This window comes from Crocodylus porosus, unplaced genomic scaffold, assembly GCF_001723895.1.
Source record: "Crocodylus porosus isolate Cpor-Errol unplaced genomic scaffold, CroPor_comp1, whole genome shotgun sequence".
NCBI lineage: Eukaryota > Metazoa > Chordata > Crocodylia > Crocodylidae > Crocodylus > Crocodylus porosus.
In genome coordinates this window covers 621,936-640,025 of record NW_017728950.1, presented here as the reverse complement: position 1 = coordinate 640,025, position 18,090 = coordinate 621,936, and the positions used below count along the sequence as shown (strand labels likewise).

Here is an 18,090-nt window from a genome sequence, read left to right as displayed (position 1 = left end):
ATCTGTGTAGCAAGAGATATAAAACTAGGAGTGGCACTAATAAGAAAGAGGGTTTAGCACAGGCAAGTATCCCAAATTTTTAGAAGTGCGAGCACACGATGGTTTTGCTGACCATTACTGGATGCTCAGTACTTCTGGAAATTGGAACACTTTGGTGCCTGAATATTATTATTTTTTTTAACAAACATTCTTACTATGGGCTAAGCTCGTTTTAAATGCTTAAGAAAGATCCATTAGTGGTAGAAATGTAGAACAAACAATCCACGGATAAAAAGGACAAAACACATAGAAAGAAGACAAGGGGAATAAAAGCAAGTCATTGGTATAAAATAGCCTAGATCTAAGAGTGCGTTAGGCATGTAACATTTAGTTACGCTTATATACACAAGTCCTCTTGATCCCTAGGGCAACTGAAGTGGTCTCTGATGTAGACATTTGAGGATACTAGGGCTGTGAGAAATTTTGCCTGGTGTTTCGTTTCGAAGCTGTTTCAATGCGTTTCAAGCTCGAAACAGTTAAGTCGAAACGAAACAAAAGCCTTTGAACAGCTTCAAAACAAAACAAGGGAACTCAAAACATTTCAAAAGTTTCAAAACGTTTTGAGTTTTGAAGCTAGGCTTACTGGCTTCAGGTGTCCCTGATCTGCCTGCCAGATGACAGACTGGGAAGATTTGTGCTGCCACTGGCCCCAGGCAGCATGTGGCTCCTGTCATCCTACGCACAGATTGGAGGCATACACCCCTGAGAGGACTCCAGCACAGCCCCTGCAGCCCTTTTGGAGGCAGCAGCACCGATCTGCCCAGTCCCAGCCGGTAGCACCTGGCTCCTCTCATCCAGCAGGCACATTGAGGGTTCACCTGCACCCTGGGGAGGGCTGTGGGGGTGTCCTGTAGTCCTCCCAGGGATGTGTACCCCTGATCTGCCTGCTGGATGACAGGACCCAGATGCTGCCACCTGGTCCCAGCAGTAGCACTGATCTTTCTGGTGCCAGTCCCAGGTGGCAGCACCTGGCTCCTGTCATCCGGCAGGCAGATTGGGGGTGCAGCTCCTGCAGCCCTCTTGGGGGTACGGGCAAGCCCCTAATCTACCTGCCTGCTGCATTTTATGATTCCCCACTATACCCTATCGGCAAAACAGTGAAACAGCAACAGTTTTGACGAAATGAAACAGAACAGTGATTTCAAAACGAAACCAAACTCTAAATGAAACACCATTCCTTTGAAATGGAAGTCGAAGCGGAATGATGCTGTTTCACACGGCTCTAGAGGATACTGTCAATGAAGTCAAGGAAAGTGGGTACATGCCGAAGAGGCTCAATACAAAGGCGTGAGAACCTCATAAATGGGTGAATGGTATTGCAATCAATACCAGAGAATAGGAACAGGGAGGGAAGGGAATAGGAAGATATATATATTTTATATACCATTGCCACACCAACAGATTTGAAAATGGATGTCTAGAGTTGAGGGTCCTAACATATATATATATAAAATAATAAAATCTGATGGTGTGGGAAATCTGTTGGTGTGGCAATGGAGAACAAAGAATATGCACTGTTTTAAGGCAGGGCTACACCTCATTGAGGCACTCATCCTACTGGCAGAAAATCAGGCATCATGTACATGGCTCTCTCACATGAAAGTACTTTTATCTTCATTAATTATGGTTGTGCTGAGTTTAGTAGCAGTTTTGAAAAGCCTTGCCTAGAGTCCAACATTTGCTGTACTTTTAAAAGGTTTTGCTAACACAGCTAGGGGCCACCACACACCATCCTGCGCCTCTATGTACCATCCTGTGCTGCTGCACAAGTGCTCCCTGCCTGGCCAGATGCAGAAGGCAGGGGAAGGTTGCATGCAGTGGCCACATGCCACCCCTCTCCCCTGCTTGGCATCTGGTTGCCAGGGGTATATGGATCCAAAAAGGTTGAAAGCAAAAGCAAAAAAAAAAAACCACATTCCTAAGTGTCAAAACCATGCTTTCAAAAGCACTGGGGTAGGCACAGTTATATTGGCCAAAAAGCCTTTTGCTGGTATTGCTCATTCTCTTCAGGAATGATTTAAATATAAGGGAATAAGGCACTCTTGCTACTATAAGATGGATTCCTACTCGAGGGGTTTACAACACTATCTATACTGGCAAACCCTTTTATCTATAGGCAAAGCCTAAGCCTCTAACCACTGTGACCATTAGCCACTTATCTTAGAAACTTGCATTAAATACCATTCTGTAAATACACCATTAGGTGTTCAAGCTGTTTATAATATAGAATTTAACAAAGATAATTCTATAGTGCAAAGATACATTTTAAAAATTCTTGTTAAGACTGCTGGTTGTTTCTAAGTCCTAGAACTCCAACTCATCCAGTAATGAACAGTGAATTTAGAAAAAACTACACCCATTAATATAAAGGTCAATCAGTTGTTATTAGAGCTCCCCATCTGCCAGCTGGAGGAAACTCAGTCATGTTGGGATGCTGCTCTTGATGGCAGACCCACCATTTTCTGTTTTATTCTCTGTATGTGCAGATAAAAGGAAAAGTTGTTTCGCTCTACTCCTCTGGCTTGTTTTTTTAAAAGAAAAAGAAAAGCAGACCTCATCTATTGTATGGAGCCCACAGGTGAGAAAACAGAAATACATTCCCTTCCTCAGAGTTTTAGTTATTTTACAAAATCAGACTGCAAGATGTCCCAAGCCCCACACTCCTACTGCAGTGGGGTTGGAGTGGAGTTGACTGGAAGGTATTCAGAACTTACAGGAACAGCTCAATACCACGACAAGCAAGACTTGCACGTCTAAAATCAACAACCCCCTGTACAAACATACAAAAGTGACTTTATTTTTGTGGGACAGAAAATGTGAAGGTGATGAGAAATGAAGTAGTAATGAAAAAGATGCAACAAGCAAGAGTTTATTTGTAAAAAATCCTTTAAAATTTTACTACATCTTAAAAGATTAAGGAAAAATAGTATTAATATATATACATACAGTATATATACACACACACGCACACACACACACACGCACACACACATTGCACCATTAATTTTACATGCTTTTCTGAACAGAAGAATGGGTCTTGTTCCCTCATATAAGTTTTAAAGTTCTCATTGCAAGAAACTTTGCTTCCTTTTTTAAAATCTTCAAGTAGAGGAAATAAACAAACTAGGATCTAATAGCAGAAAACCATTTGCTATGCACAGACGACAATTGATAGCTATACAATACTACTCTGCAGTATTTAGCATTTTGCATGTGTCTTTGCAAACTCCACAATTCATGTGATCTTTTACCTGAGATGTGTTGAAATAATGAAGCGTGACAGTGGGTAGGTTTTAATAGATTTTCAAATAAATCATGGTCCAATGAAAAACAAAGCTGATTAAGTATTATGTATCAATACCCACCATACTGACGTGAAAACTCTTTGTACAATAATGACTCATTATCAAATGTCTTAAACCACAGAAAAAAACCAGAGGCAAGTGCCACTAGCAAGGACCAGCATGCAGATAGTTTAAGTGAAACAGAGGTAGCGTCTTTTAATTTCAACAGGATCATTCAATTCAACCACACCCTCTTCTGCAAAAGGCACTCACTTTTTCATTTATAAATATGGTGTTAAAGTCAAGCAAATTGGCTGTAAATGTTGTTGGGCTTTCCATCCCCACACCCTACAAATATAAAAGTTAAGTGGAGGACATGATGAAAGGAAGAAACAGGGAGTAAGAAACACACATTTTAGATTAATGTGCAATTTTTTCTCTTTTTAGGAAAACTGAAATGTTTTAAAAAACAGTTAATAGTACATCTTCCAAAAGTTCTCCTTCCAAGTTAAAATGGCAGTATTAAGCAGCAGCACATTGTATATCCAAAACAAGAGTTGTAGAACACTAGAACACCAGCCTTTTAATAGCTAAATAAAAAGCAACAGTTCACAGTTAAAAGTAGAAAGATTATTCACATAAAAAGGTGGTGCTGATGCAGGATAAAAATCCTTCCACACAGAAGCTTATAAATTAATATAGAGAACCTCTATTATACTGTAACTTTTATGCTTTCTGCAGTTTGAAAGAAATAATGTCCATGCAAAACTTCTGTTCTTACCGTGACACTACTGAACTAATTGAATTATAAGAGGTCCCACTGTTACAACTCGAAGCATAGGCTTCTTGGCCATTAGCATCTAAACTGATTTTGAATACAGGCGATGCCTTCAATAAAAAGTCTGCTGCATCTCTGCGGCCTAATTCCCTCAGCTTAGACATTAGGATACCTACAGTGCTTTCAGGAGCATTGCTCCATTCCTGCAGAAGGGCATGGACTGGGCTTGGGAAGTCATTATTTGCATTGTACTTTGCAACAAAATCAGGAAGACCCAGGTTCATAGCAAGAAGGCACCAATCCTTGCCCATGGGATCAGGTGGGTCCAAAAGTCTACTTAGTTTTCTCCTTGTAAGAAGATTCAGATCTGAAACATGAATATCCATGCCTAAATTTCCCTGGGAGTAGGCATCAAGACATCCAAAGCACAAGATACTGCTAAAGCTTTCTTTATATCCACCCATGGTGTTGGTCAGTGAAGTCTCTTTTTGGCTTTGCGCCCGAAAAAAGTCTCTAGGCTGGTAGATCATGACTGGTTCATGATGTTCTCTCAGCTGCTGAGGGCTAAGGTAATGTTTCACAGTCAGAAGGCCTGGTAATGTTGTTGCCATTAAATTATCAATGGTACTGCATACAGAATCTAGAAGCAGGCAGCACTTGATCTTCTCTGTTTCCAGTCCTCTAACTTGAACCTCTATGCCCTGACCATGGTTGACTAGTAACACTAAAAGCTCAGCTCCCCGGTTCACAATCTTTGATCCGTTTACCCACAGACGTATATCTGCATCTCCCTCTGTGCTTTGCTGGTGAATCCACCTACAAAGATTCACTTGAACTTTATGAAAAATTCCACAAGGGAATGGGGTGAGGTGTTCCACAGGAACAATTCTTACACCACCATAAATCATGACCTCGTCCTCTTCATCTGTCCAAGACCTGTGAAGATTGTCCGTCTTGATCAGAGCAGGAATATCCACCATTGTTCCACTGCTAAGGTCTCTTGCACAGATATCCATGGCATCTAAAATTTGGATCAGTTCTTCCACATCCACTGTCTGACATCCACTGTCTGATACGAGGCGCTGGATGTCCTCTATTGTATATCGACCTCTATAATGATGTAGGGCTTTTGGGTTCTCCACAGACAGGATTTTTCCGAGGACATTAGAACAGAGCCAGCGAGGATCCAAGAGCACTACATCTTGCACAGTTTCACTCTGCATGATGTTAATCTGTTGGTAAAGAAGAAAGTTACAAATTATCTTATGAAGTAAAGGCAACAGCAGATCTACTCTTTCCATAGGATGCAAGTCCGTAATTACACTACTAATTGCAGAAAGATAACAAATGTGGTTACTTCCCTTCATGTACTTTTTATACAGGATCTGGTTTCTTGACTTGCTTTCTTTTGCTGGGAGAATAAGGTTCACAGATTTTTCAGATACTCTTTTAGCAGAAATGTTTTTTTTTAAATGGACTTCAATTTTCTATGGACAGACAAAAATATTTTGGACTAAACTGCAGTTTCTCCTGCACCCCTCAATTTGCCTGAAATGGCTGAAAATGGGACATCTTTGTCACACTACTTCTACTGCAGCTACCACCAAATGTGCAAGTCAAGTCAAGTTACCATATCCTAAGACCCAAGTTACATACCTGCACTGAACTGTTTAACTCATTTGATTCTATGGAATTTAATCTGTATAGACAGCAAGACAGTAATCCTTGAACCACTGGGTAATCTCAGGATTAATTAATTTAATATTCCGTCTGTAACTTTCTCTCACTTTGCTTAAAAATAATAATGTGATGTATGCAAGAGGCAAGGGTTTTTGTGGGTGACATTTTATTGGACCAACTATATGGTTGGGATAGATTTAGACATGCTTTCAAATTCAGTGCATTCTTCTTCACGTCAGGTGACCTCAGGAAGACTACTGCATTCATAAACTTGCTCAAGGTCTTTTCCAGCCATGCAGCTGGTCCAATAAAAATTGTCATCCACAAAACCCTTGCCTCTTGCATATTTCCTCATCTAACATGTCCACATCAAATGCCTAGTTTTTAGGAAAACCTGGTCCTAAGATGCTGCAGTCAGTGCTTTACACTTCTGCTACAAACGATGGTGTGGCTTCTATAACAGTAGTCCATGTTATTCTTGGAGAATTTGCACATGCTTTGGTATGAAGCTTGGCAGGGACAGCTACACAAAATTAATGCTTTAATCAAATCTGAGGGACTGATGCATCCGAGGGAGATGTATTTTATACATTATAAAATGCATCTACCTAGGGTTTTGGTTTTTCTTTTTTTGGGGGGGTCGGGGGGAGGGCGGGTAATTCAGGTGTGGGATTTGCCCATACCTCCAATCTCTAAATAGCATAGCTAGGCCAACAAATTTTTTTAGACAAACCAACCTGCAATGACTATTCAATTATTTTTAATCTTACCTTTCAGACTGCAATATCTACACAATATTGTTGGGATAAGGCAGGATGGGAAATCAAATCATAATATCTACTTTAGCACAGCTTGTTATATGGACTCATTCAAATTTAATTTAATTCACCGTGGCCTTCAAGACAAGGCATTCTGGCTCTCTCTTTCTCTATGTATACACACACTTTCCTTTTTTTTCCCTTCCTCTAAGCAGCAATTTGTTGCATTTTTCATGCAGCATTCGAATACCAGAAACCAGAGTTCACAGATTTTAGTCATTTCAGATTTTCTTCATTGTTTTCAATTAAACAGAATAAAAGGTACAAAGCCTATCCTCTTCTTCCAGATCTTAACTGGATGCCATGCAGAATTTCCAGAAATTGCAAGCAGGTCATCACAAAAAGAAATGCAGTTCAAATAAGAACACCTACTTCTCCTATACTGTGCAACTGCTGGGCAATATGCCGTAGATCTTCTTCACTGGCCAGTGGGTTAAGCTGATCCTGCACATCATATACAAACTGTTGCAATGACATCAACTGGTTGGGCCCATTCATTTTTCTCCAAGAAGGAAGGGTGGAGATTATTTTTTCACACAGGTGAGTCATAGGTGGACACATCTAACAAAAAGCACAGAAAACACCAATTTAGGGACCTACTTCTGATGTGTTGTTAAACACATGGATTATATTTTTCAGAAAGAGCTGCTGTGAACATCCTGTGAACTCCACAAGCACAGAATGCAGGGTTTGACTGTGATGGATCAAAGACCCCTCCAGTACTTTGTTCCCTGGAGAGATGGACATTTCAATTTGCAAGACAATTTAACAACTTTCTAGTCATCATCACAAATAAAAAGACAAGTCTTACAATGTGAGCCCAGTATACCTGTGGGCACATGCTCTACCTAAATCCCCTGATAAGCTTTATGGACCTTAATTCAGGCTACAAACTTTTCTTAAGAAATATCTCGCCCACTACAATTGCCTTGTATGTGATATTATGCATAACATCTAGCTGGGATATTATAAATAATATAATATTTAAATCACTGAAAGTTATTAATCCTTATCTGAGACAACTTACAGTTTACTAGAGCGGAGCACAGATTAGTAATAGCAAGAGTCAAGGGTTCATATTTACACTGGGAAAATTTACAAAGAATTCCTTTGGTGGAAGTGAACAGATGCTAATGCTAGTGGGAATCTTAGCGTAGCAAATCTTAGAGGCGCTGGTGTCAGAACCCTCCTCTCATCATCATGCCTGTTAAAGCTGCTGTTAGGCTAACTGACACTGTGGTAACAAGTCCAACCTCCTGAGACCTGACTATGTTAAAAAACTCCCACAAGAGCTGACAGCCGCTCAGGGGAATTGGTGTTTGCCAGAATGAAAATTCTTCAGCAGAATTCTCTGTGCAAAGCTGTAGGTTGTCATTTCTGGGATAAAGCAGTCTTGAAACTGCTCTTGATGTTAACTGGAAACCTTATAAGCATTAGCAAGACAAAGTGGCACTGAAGTACTGCTGAAATGTATATTAGAAACTTGTCGTTAATAAAGTGTCCTTCAAAACAACTCAAAGGGTTAAAGAACTTTTTTTGGGAATGATATACACCAAGGTGCTGTGAGACTCAATGCAGAATTAAGGCATGGTACCTTTTAAAGTCACACAAGTGAGAAAAGCATGTCTAAACAGAGGTATTGTCAAATGTTTGAGAAACACAATCTTCTTCCTAACTTACAATTGCCATCTTTGACTATAAGAAATGAAGAGGTTTTACTTCTTCCTGTTTCCATTTCTTTTACTTTTGGCATTTCTCTTACTTTGGGGAGTGCTAGATAAGACTTCCTGGTTCACATGAATTAATATATCACTGATAATACACTGATGGTTAAGTTGCATCTTTAAAAGAAAAAGTAGAGAAGCTGTTTCAGATGTAAAATAATGTAATCATTTCCATTACTTGCAAGGAAAGATTTTTTTGTGGGTAATATCTTTTACTGGATGAACTGCATGATTGGGATAGGCAGACAAGCTTTGAGCCTTAGTTGATATATAATGATCCTTTGAATATAGAAGGGTCTGCAGGTTCACTAGCAACTGAAATGTGTCTGAACAGCTATCAGGGAATGCTCTTCCCTTCAAAAACCCAGACCTCCATGATGTATGGACCCAGAGCCACTTTAATGAAAGCATCCAGTGTCTTGTGTATCAGCGCCCCTGCACTGAAAAATGGTGGTGGAGGGTGCTTTAACTAAAACTTGTTGAATGAACTTTAAAGTGTCCCTGCCGCCATTTTTCAGTCCAGGGAGCTAATACACAAGATGCTGGAGTCAACAGACGAGACGTTGGAGTCTTCACCACGCTCTCTGCCACATAATTACCATGCTCCAGCAGAATCAATTAATTAATCAATCATGTCTGCTCTGACTCACTGTAATTACAGTGCATTGGAGCAACTCTGCTGCACATGTACAGGCGCCCCAAGAGTCCTGTTGCAAAAAAACCTCCCCAACATATCTTCAAATTGGAGTTCTAAATGCAGTTGGGCTCTTTGTCATCAGCACACATTACTTACAGAAATGACTTGGCTTCTTAACTCTTGCAGGTGATTTCGCAGAAGCTTCATATCTTTAGAGCCAGATGCTCCAGCGTCCAAAACAAATAACTTGTCTGAAATTTGAAGATCATTTCCAAACCTAAGAAACAGCCAGTACATTCATTTATTAATTTATAGTCCTAATCCAAACTTTAAAATTTACGTAACCATATGTTTTATTCAAAATAATTAACATTTTTCCTTTTCCCTTTAAAAATAAAATTAACAGAAAGTGCAAAAAATTAAAGTCTGGTTATTATGAAAGGAGATTTATTAAAAGGAGAATAGTTTCTAATTACTTGTATTTTATTCAAGGTAAACAGAATTGCTAACAGCAGATATCACTCACTTAAAAACAACAAATAAAACCCTCGGGAAAAAAAGTGTTCCCGAGATAAGACGTACTTGGATCAGAACAAAGGGATTGCAGGTAATGGAAAATATACATTTTGTTATAAATATGAGGTCATCCTACTTGGTAGTTTTTATTTAAAATAGCTTGGATATTGGTTTAATACAGACAACTTTTTCCATTACCCTCACACTGTTTAATATTTGCTAACATTACTTCTCCCTTTTTGCAAGCATAGCAATGAGATACATTTATTGGTTGCAACTCCAAGAGTTGCACCCAGGTACCCAATCACTGCTTATTTTCAGTAGAGCAGGATATTGTGCTAAACGTTATAATAGAACTGTAAAGTGTGGCTTGCAAGAAAGTATCCCCTTATGAACTTATTGTGAATGTTGTTTATTCTACTTTCTAAGACAAAGGCCATTGACAGACATTCATTTAAAAGTTGCGATGAGATGTAATCCACGATCCCCAAAAAGTAATATTTTGGGGGCTGGCTTCCTTTTTGTGACACCATTAATTGCCTGAATGTATGGCTGGGTTACTATTTAATACAGGCTACCCTCACTCAGTGCTCTTAATTGGTTCCTGAAAAAAAATGAGCATTGAGCAAAACGAGCGTTAAGCGAAACCAAAAGTTTTTGATGACCCAAGATGGTGACTGTGAGCGTTATAACGAAACTTGTTGAGCGCTAAGTGGAATCAAGTATCCATTTCAAATGAGTGTTATAGTGAAAGCAAATGAGTGTTATAGCGCTAAGCAAAACAGCATAAAGCAGGGGTTGCCTGTACATGAACAACAGACAAATTGGTGTCTCAAGTGTAACATCTGCTGGGGTCTAATTTGGGAAAACAGTTAAATGCTGCCTTTTCATTCCCTCCAAGACTTCACAATGGATGTCAGTAGACCTTTCCAAATACACTGATTCACTTCTTTCACACTCTAGGCTCATATCATCTATACTGCCATAGAACCCTTCAGAATATATAAAATCCACACAATCAATACTTTAAAAAAATTATTGTGCATCTTAACTACAATTTAAGGTAAAGACTAAAATTCTGCTGTTAACTCATTTAATCATTTCCATGCAGTACAACTGCACTGAAGTCATCTACTTTTCTGATGCTGTTACAATACTATGGAACTAGTGTATAAGCCAATCTGCTAGTACTGGTATTTGGGGCATATTCTAATCCCAGCAGTGTAAAAGTTACTGAGAAAAGGCGATTTGCTCATTTTGAGCACCAAGTGTTCCACTTTTACAATGAAAATATCTAGGTCAGTTATAACATAGAATAGCTCTAAAGCATCAGTTTTATTTATGCATGTACCACTTAATATTAATTCCAACAATACCTCTTAACTTGACAGCAAGCCTTAGTATTTCTCATCCAGATACTGTATTTAAAAAACTACAGGTCTCCTTTTCTCACCTATTTCTGATTTCTTTCAACAGCGACATATCTTTGTCATAGCCAAACTCTCCTCCAACAGGGCGTGGAAGGTTCACAATGTCAGCATGGGTGGCCACCAGAACAACACGCAATGGATTTTTCAGTCTCCCACCGTATGCTACATGAGAAAGAAAAATACACACCCAGAATGAAGAGATGTCAGGAAGAGTGTACTCTTATTGTAACCACTGGAGCAGAGATGAATTTTATGCTCCTGACATACTAGTTGCTTGTGAAAATGCATTGGCCAACTTCACGAGCAACCTGTCATGCTTCTGTGTAACTTAGGCTGATATGATCTTGCTTATAGTCCATTAGATAGCCTAGATGAATGCTTGGCCAATTTTGAAAAATGTTAAAATTGCTATAATGTTTCATTTAAAAAAAAAAAAATCAGGATAAATTATTGTTACTAAGTAAGACCATCTATGAATCGTCTATTAACTACATACTGTAAAACTGGTTAGGAAAAAATTATTTAAGTCAATAATAGTAGCTTCTTGCATGGGTCCCTGATAATATTTTGGATGGTCTTCAGTACCACAGAAACATCTTATCAACAAAACACAGACAATCTACAACATTCATACAGTAGTATGAATGCTACTGTACAGTACTTACACAAACAATGAACTCTCAACTTAGGTGAGAGTTAAGTAGGAAAGCCTGGGAAACCATGAAAAAAATGAGAAAGAGAAAGATACAAATGGCATATGAATGAAATGACAGTACAGAACACACATTTAAACAGCCTGTTCTCGACTATATTTCTAGGGGGACACACACACACACACAAAAAAAATCTGCCAAATTTAAAAGTCACCAGGTCCACTACAGTTTCACTCCATCCTTACTCTGGTTTAACTTTAATCAACTTCAGTGGAAAGTTAATAATCCAGTAAAGACTGAATAAGATCAACAAAACCGGATCCATTATGCACAAAAATCATTTATGGCTACAAATTAAAAGTTAGTATTCAGTAACTCTATAACCTTTAAAAGGAACACATAAAAAACATACAGCTACCAAACTTTTTCCTGGGTTTTTATGAAGGACTGAACGGAGATACCATATTTACTTGAATCTAAGATGATGCTTTTCTCTCCAATCGACACAGTGGTGGGGGGCGGGTGGGCGAGGAGCTCATCTTACATTTGAGTGCTGGTGATCCCATGGCACCCATCTGCAAGTGCAGAGCAGGGAAAGCACAGGGTTTACCTGGAGTGCTTTGGGACACACCTAGGCACTCAGGGCCATTATCCTGCAGAATCAGGTCTCTGAAGTCCTGAGAGTACCTGCTTGGGATGGCTGGAGAGCATGGTCATCTCAGGGCTGCTTGTGCTCTCACCTACCGAGAAAAGAGTTGCCTACTACAAAAACGTGGCACAAACTATTACTAAGAATTGTCACGCATTTGGGGTGTAACAAGGGGCAGGGATATCTGTTTGTTTGCAGCCTAAGGATTTTCAGCAATGGATAAGTTGCATAATTACTGGTTATAGTTCAATGACAGCTCTTTACATGTAGTGCTAATTATTTTGGAAGAAAGATGGACTTTCTCAAGTTTGCAAAGAGTTTACTGGGAGCAAGAGGAGGAAGGGGAAGAGGAACCAGAAGCCAGGCACCAGATCCTACTCAGGAAGGTGAGCGAGCCAGGACTGTACGTATGGCTCGTTGAGTGTTTGTTTTATGGCTGTATGTTTGGGTGTGTGCTCTGAGCAGCTGGGATTGCTGCTAGCTGGGCGATTGCTGCCTACCTCTGACAAAAGCCCTAACAAGGGGGGAGCCAATCCAGGCCCAAACAGGTATGCAAGACTACTCTGAGCGACCAGGGAGCAAGCAAACAGTACAATCTGCGAACAAGTCTGTTGCCTCCTCTTTGAAGGGGGTCTTTTAAAGGTAAGCTCTTTCTTTGATTAAGAGTAACTAACCTACATATAAGTGGCTAAAACTCAGCAGTTAGACCAATACTTAAGCCCCTTGCTTAACCAGAGTCCCCAGCAAAGGGGGGTTTGCTAGGGAGTTTGAAACTCTGTCGCCTTCCTTCACTAAGCTTGGTGAGAGGAAGCAGGTTAGCAGGGGAAAGGGAACATTTCAAGACCAAGGAGCAGAGAACAGGCCAGCTTACAGGGGAGTTTGCTAGGAAAGGTCTGCTTGGAAAGAGGGGCAGAAAGTGAGAGTCAGTGGATTAAGAAACCCAGAGAAATGGTTGGACAAATGAAATGCTAAGTCACTGCCACTACCAGCTCTTTCTCTGCTTGCACCTGTGAGGCATCTATCTAGCCAGGACAGCTTACCATTGAGGCTTCCACCCTGGTCCTGGTTTGGTTCTGTGGGGACTGTGGTTTGTAGGTTCTTTCCAATGACAGCTAGATGAGGGAGTGCCTGTGATGTGAGCGGTACCTTATGGTGGTGTCTCTCAGGGAACAGGCAAGAGATGTACAGGAGAAGTTGGCAAGGTTGTGAAGCATCTTATGCCATGAGGACTTCATCAATTCAATCCTGGAGGAGAGCTCTAGGACTGCAGGGGAATGACTGCCAGAGGCACTGGTAGAGAAGGAAGAGGATACAGACTCCCATGAAAGGTGGAAACTGCAAGCCTGAGACTTCTGCATCCCTGCAGCAGTTTACCTGGAGAACAGATATGGGGACCTAGCAATAGAGGAGGAAGAGCACTTTCTGTTGGGAGGATCAAGACCACCACCGCCAAGAGGAAGCAACAGGTGGTGGTAGTTGGAGACTCCCTTCTGTGGGTGATAGAGGCATTCATCTGCTGGCCTGACTTGGGAGGTCTGCTGTTTGCCTGGGCCTTGGAACCAAGATGTCATGGAAGGATTACCAAGACCTATCTGGCCCTCTGACTACTATCCCATGCTGCTCATCAACATGGGCACCAACAATACTGCCAGGGCAACCCAGAGCAGATCAGAAGTGACTACAGGACTCTGAGTGCAAGGGTGAAGGGGACAGGGGCTCAGGTGGTGTTCTCTTCAATCCTTCCAGTTAAGGGAAGGGGCCCAAGCAGGAGTAGATGCATCCTGAAGATCAATGCATGGCTAGGAAGATGGTGTTGCCAGCAAGGTTTGACCATGAGATGTTGTTTCAAGGATTGCTAGGAAGAGATGGGATCCACCTGACAAAGAGAGGGAAGAGCATCTTTGCAGATAGGCTCGCTAACCTAATGAGGAAGGCTTTAAACTAGGTTCACCAGGGGATGGAGATCAAAGCCCTGAGGTAAGTGGGGAGGCAGGTGACTTGGAGGAAGCACAAACAAGAGGGGGCAACAGGGGAGGAATTCTCATTCTTCCTGAGAAAGTAGGGCAATTGGCTAATTACTTCATGTGTCTGTGAGCCTGGGAAACAAACAGGAAGAATTGGAAGTCGGTGGTACATGTGTTGCGATTGGAATAACACAGACTTTGTGGGATAGCTTGTGTGACTGGAGTACTGCTATGAATGGGTACAAACTGTTCAGGAAGGACAGGCAGGGGAGAAGAGGAGGAGGAGTTGCTCTTTATATAAAAGAGCTCTAGGACTGCTCATAGCTCCAGTACAAAAATGGAGATAGGCCTGTTGAATGTCTCTTAGTTAGGGTCAGAGGGGAAAGCAACAAGGGTGATGTGGTGGGTGCCTGCTATCAACCACCAGGCCAGGAGAATATGGTAGATGAGGCTCTCTTCAAACAGCTAGCAAAAATTTCCCAATAATGGGCCTTGGTTCTCATGGGAGACTTCAATCACCTTGACATCTACTGGGAGGGCAATACATCCGTACATGGGCAATTCAGAAAGGTTTTGGAGAGTGTTGGGGACAACTTCCAGGTATGAGTGCTGGAGAGGCCAATTAGGGGCTGTGCTCTTCTTGACCTGCTGCTCAGAAACAAGGAAGAATAGGTGGGAAATGTGCTAGTAGGTGGCAACTTAGACAGCAGTGACCATGAGATGATTGAGTTCAGGGTCTTGAGGAAAGGAAGGATGGAGAACAACAAAGCAAACACCCTGGACTTCAGAAAGGCAGACTTCTGCCCACTAATGGGCAGGATCCCCTGGGAGGCCAGTCTGTGGGGTAAGAGAGTCTAGGAATGGTGGTTGTATTTTAAAGAAACTTTACTGAGGGTGAAGGAATGAACCACCCTGAAGTGTAGGAAGACTAGCAAGTATGGCAGAATACCAGATTGGCTTTGCAGGGAACTCTTCAGTGAGCTAAAACATAAAATGGAAGCTTACAAGAAATAGAAGTTTGGACAAACAACTGAGGAGTAAAAGAGTATTGCTTGGTCATGTAGGGATGAAATCAAGAAGGCCAAAGCGCAATTGGAATTACAGCTAGTACATGATACAAAGGGTAATGAGAAGAGTTTCTATAAATATGTCAGCAAAGGAAGATAAGGGAAAATGTGGGTCCCTTACTGAATGGGGAAGGCAATCTAATGACAGATAATGTGGAAAAGCATGAAGTACTCAATGCTTTTTTACCTCAGTCTCCATGGACAAGGTCAACTTCCAGACTACTGCACCTAGCAGCACAGTTTGGGGAAAAGGTGAGGAGGCTACAGCAGCGAAAGAACAGGTTAGGGATTGTTTAGAGAATCTGGACATGTGTAATTCCATGGGCCAGATGAAATGGATCTGAGGGTGTTGAGGGAGTTGGCTGATGTGGCTGCAGAGCTGCTGGGCACTATCTTTGAAAACTCTGGGTGGTCGGGAGAGGTCCCTGACAACTGGAGAAGGGCAAATATATAGTGCTTATCTTTAAGAAAGGGAAGGAGGATCCAGGGAACTCCAGACTGGTCAGCCTCACTTCAGTCCTGGAAAAATCATGGGGCAGGTCCTCAAGGAATCCATTTCTAAGCACTTGGAGGAGAAGGTGATTAACAACAGTCACATGGACTCACCAACGGGAAGTCATGCCTGATCAACCCAATTGCCTTCTATGACAAAAATAACTGGCTCTGTAGATGGGGGGGGGAGTAGTGGATGTGATATACCTTGACTTTAGTAAGGCTTTTGATATGGTCTCCAATAACATTCTTGCATGCAAGCTAAGGAAGTATGGAGCTGGATGAATGGACTGTAAGGTGGATAGAAAACTGGCTGGACTGTCAGACTCAAAGGGTAGTAAACAATGGCTTGATGTTTAGTTGGCAGCCAATATCAAGTGGAGTGCTCCAGGGGTTGGTCCTGGGGCCGGTTTTGTTCAATATCTTCATCAACACAATCTGGAAGATGGGATAGAGTTCACCCTCAGAAAGTCTACAGGTAACAATCTGCTGGAGGGCAAGGCTAGGATCCAGAGTGATCTAGACAAACCGAAGGACTGGACCAATCCCAAGCATCAGTACAGGCTGGGGACTGACTGGCTAAGCAGTAGCTCTTCAGAAAAGGACCGGGGGATTACAGTGGACAATAGGCTGAATATGAGTCAACAGTGCGCCCTTGTTGCCAAGAAGTCTAACAGCATACTGAGTTGCACTAGTAGCAATGTGGCCAGAAGATCAAGAGGAGTGATTATTTCCCTCTACCCATCACTGATGAGCCATCATCTGGAATACTGTGTCCAGTTGTGGGTCCCCCACTACAAAAAGGATGTGGACAAATTGAAAACAGTTCAGTGGAGAGCAATGAAAGTGGTTAGGGGGCTAGGCACATGACTTCTGAGGAGAGGTTGAGGGATCTGGGCTTCTTCAGTGTGGAGAAGAGAAGACCTAGCGGGTATTTAATATCAGCCTTCAACTACCTGAAGGGTAGCTCCAAAAATGATGTAGCTGGACTCTTCTCAGTGGTGGCAGTTGAGAGAACAAGCAGCAACGGTCTCAAGCAAGAGAAGTTTAGGTTAGATATCTGGAAAAAGTCTCACCAGAAGGGTAGTAAAGCACTAGAACAGGTTACCCAGAGAGGAGGTGGAAACTCCATCCTTAGAAGTTTTTAAGACCTCGCTAGACAGAGCTTTGGTTGGAATATCATTGGGGATGGTCCTGCTTTGAGCAGGAGGTTGTACTAGGTGATTCTTGAGGTTAATTTTCTATGATTCTAAGTTTAGATCCTGGCATGGCTGAATCAAACTTTTTTGTTAACAGAATGAATGAAATACTTGATTCATGTTTTGACTGGGGAAAATACCAAAGTGTGAACTTCAGTTTCAATATTGAATTTTCTGCAAATTCTTGAACTTTTACTGTCTGAACTTCTTGTATATTGTTTCTTATAATAATTAACCTTGTTTTAACCCTAAATGGAAATGAACAGCCCCTTAGATGCCTGAAGTGGAGGAAGCAAAACCAACGAAGGCTGGCATTTGTTTTGTGCATATTTCCTGGTAGAAAGAATGTAGAGATTTTAACTTGGAATGGATACTTTGATATCCCTTGCCTGATGATTCCACAGTAGCTTTATTATTCAACAGGTGTTCTTCCCCATGTAGATCTAGCAGCCTATGATAGAGTTCTGGCTGATAAAGCCAAGACAGATCTGTGAGGGTTGTGTTTTCTAAACAGTAAGGGCCTGTGAACATATGTTTCATTGCAATAAAAGCTACATTAATTATCTTAAAAATAAGTGAATTTAAAAAAAGGGAGGATTAAATCAATTGGTTTGAATCTCAACTAACTCACTCCAAGCTACATGTGCAATGGAAACATTAGATAGTTGATGCTGTTTAGAAACCAAACAAAATTTGATCAGGTGGTCAAGGGACATTTACTAAAAGCATTGGACTCCATTTACACTGATGCACAACAAGTTGAGAAAACAAAATTTCAAACCCAAACACAGCTGTAGCTGAACAGGTCTGGACAGAACATGCAGAGCTTTAAAAAAATGTGATTCACATTTAGTTGGGGTTGAATTTAAAAACGGAATTTAAGGTTGTCTTCAAACTTTTTTTAAAAGGTCTAGGGCATCTGGAACTTCTACTGAGATAATGAGTGTGTCAAATAACTTACTCGACAAGAAAAATCCAAGCTAAGCTGCTATGGAGGAATCAGGAAACCATGTTACCGAAGTTACAGGGTAACTTCAGTGGGTCAAAATAGCGTATAAAGCCCTAGCAAGGCTCTCTGTTCTACGGTGGCCTACTACCTTAGCAGGAGAATTGTATTTAAAAGTTGATTGTAATATGATACAGATGAACTAAGACAGGAC

The 18,090-nt window shown here is 41.2% G+C and overlaps 1 protein-coding gene across 1 annotated transcript in view; it reads right to left on the bottom strand.

The window, feature by feature from the left end:
* Positions 1-2,887: 2,887 nt before the first annotated feature.
* Positions 2,888-18,090, bottom strand: part of DAPK1 (death associated protein kinase 1) — a 129,110-nt gene continuing 113,907 nt past the window's right edge. The window contains exons 22-25 of the mRNA XM_019555172.1: positions 10,930-11,068; positions 9,117-9,237; positions 6,972-7,160; positions 2,888-5,333 (exon numbers count right to left, since the gene is read on the bottom strand). Coding sequence (XP_019410717.1) covers positions 4,101-5,333; positions 6,972-7,160; positions 9,117-9,237; positions 10,930-11,068 — 1,682 coding nt within the window. The 3' untranslated portion in view covers positions 2,888-4,100. The remainder of the gene's footprint in view (positions 5,334-6,971; positions 7,161-9,116; positions 9,238-10,929; positions 11,069-18,090) is intronic.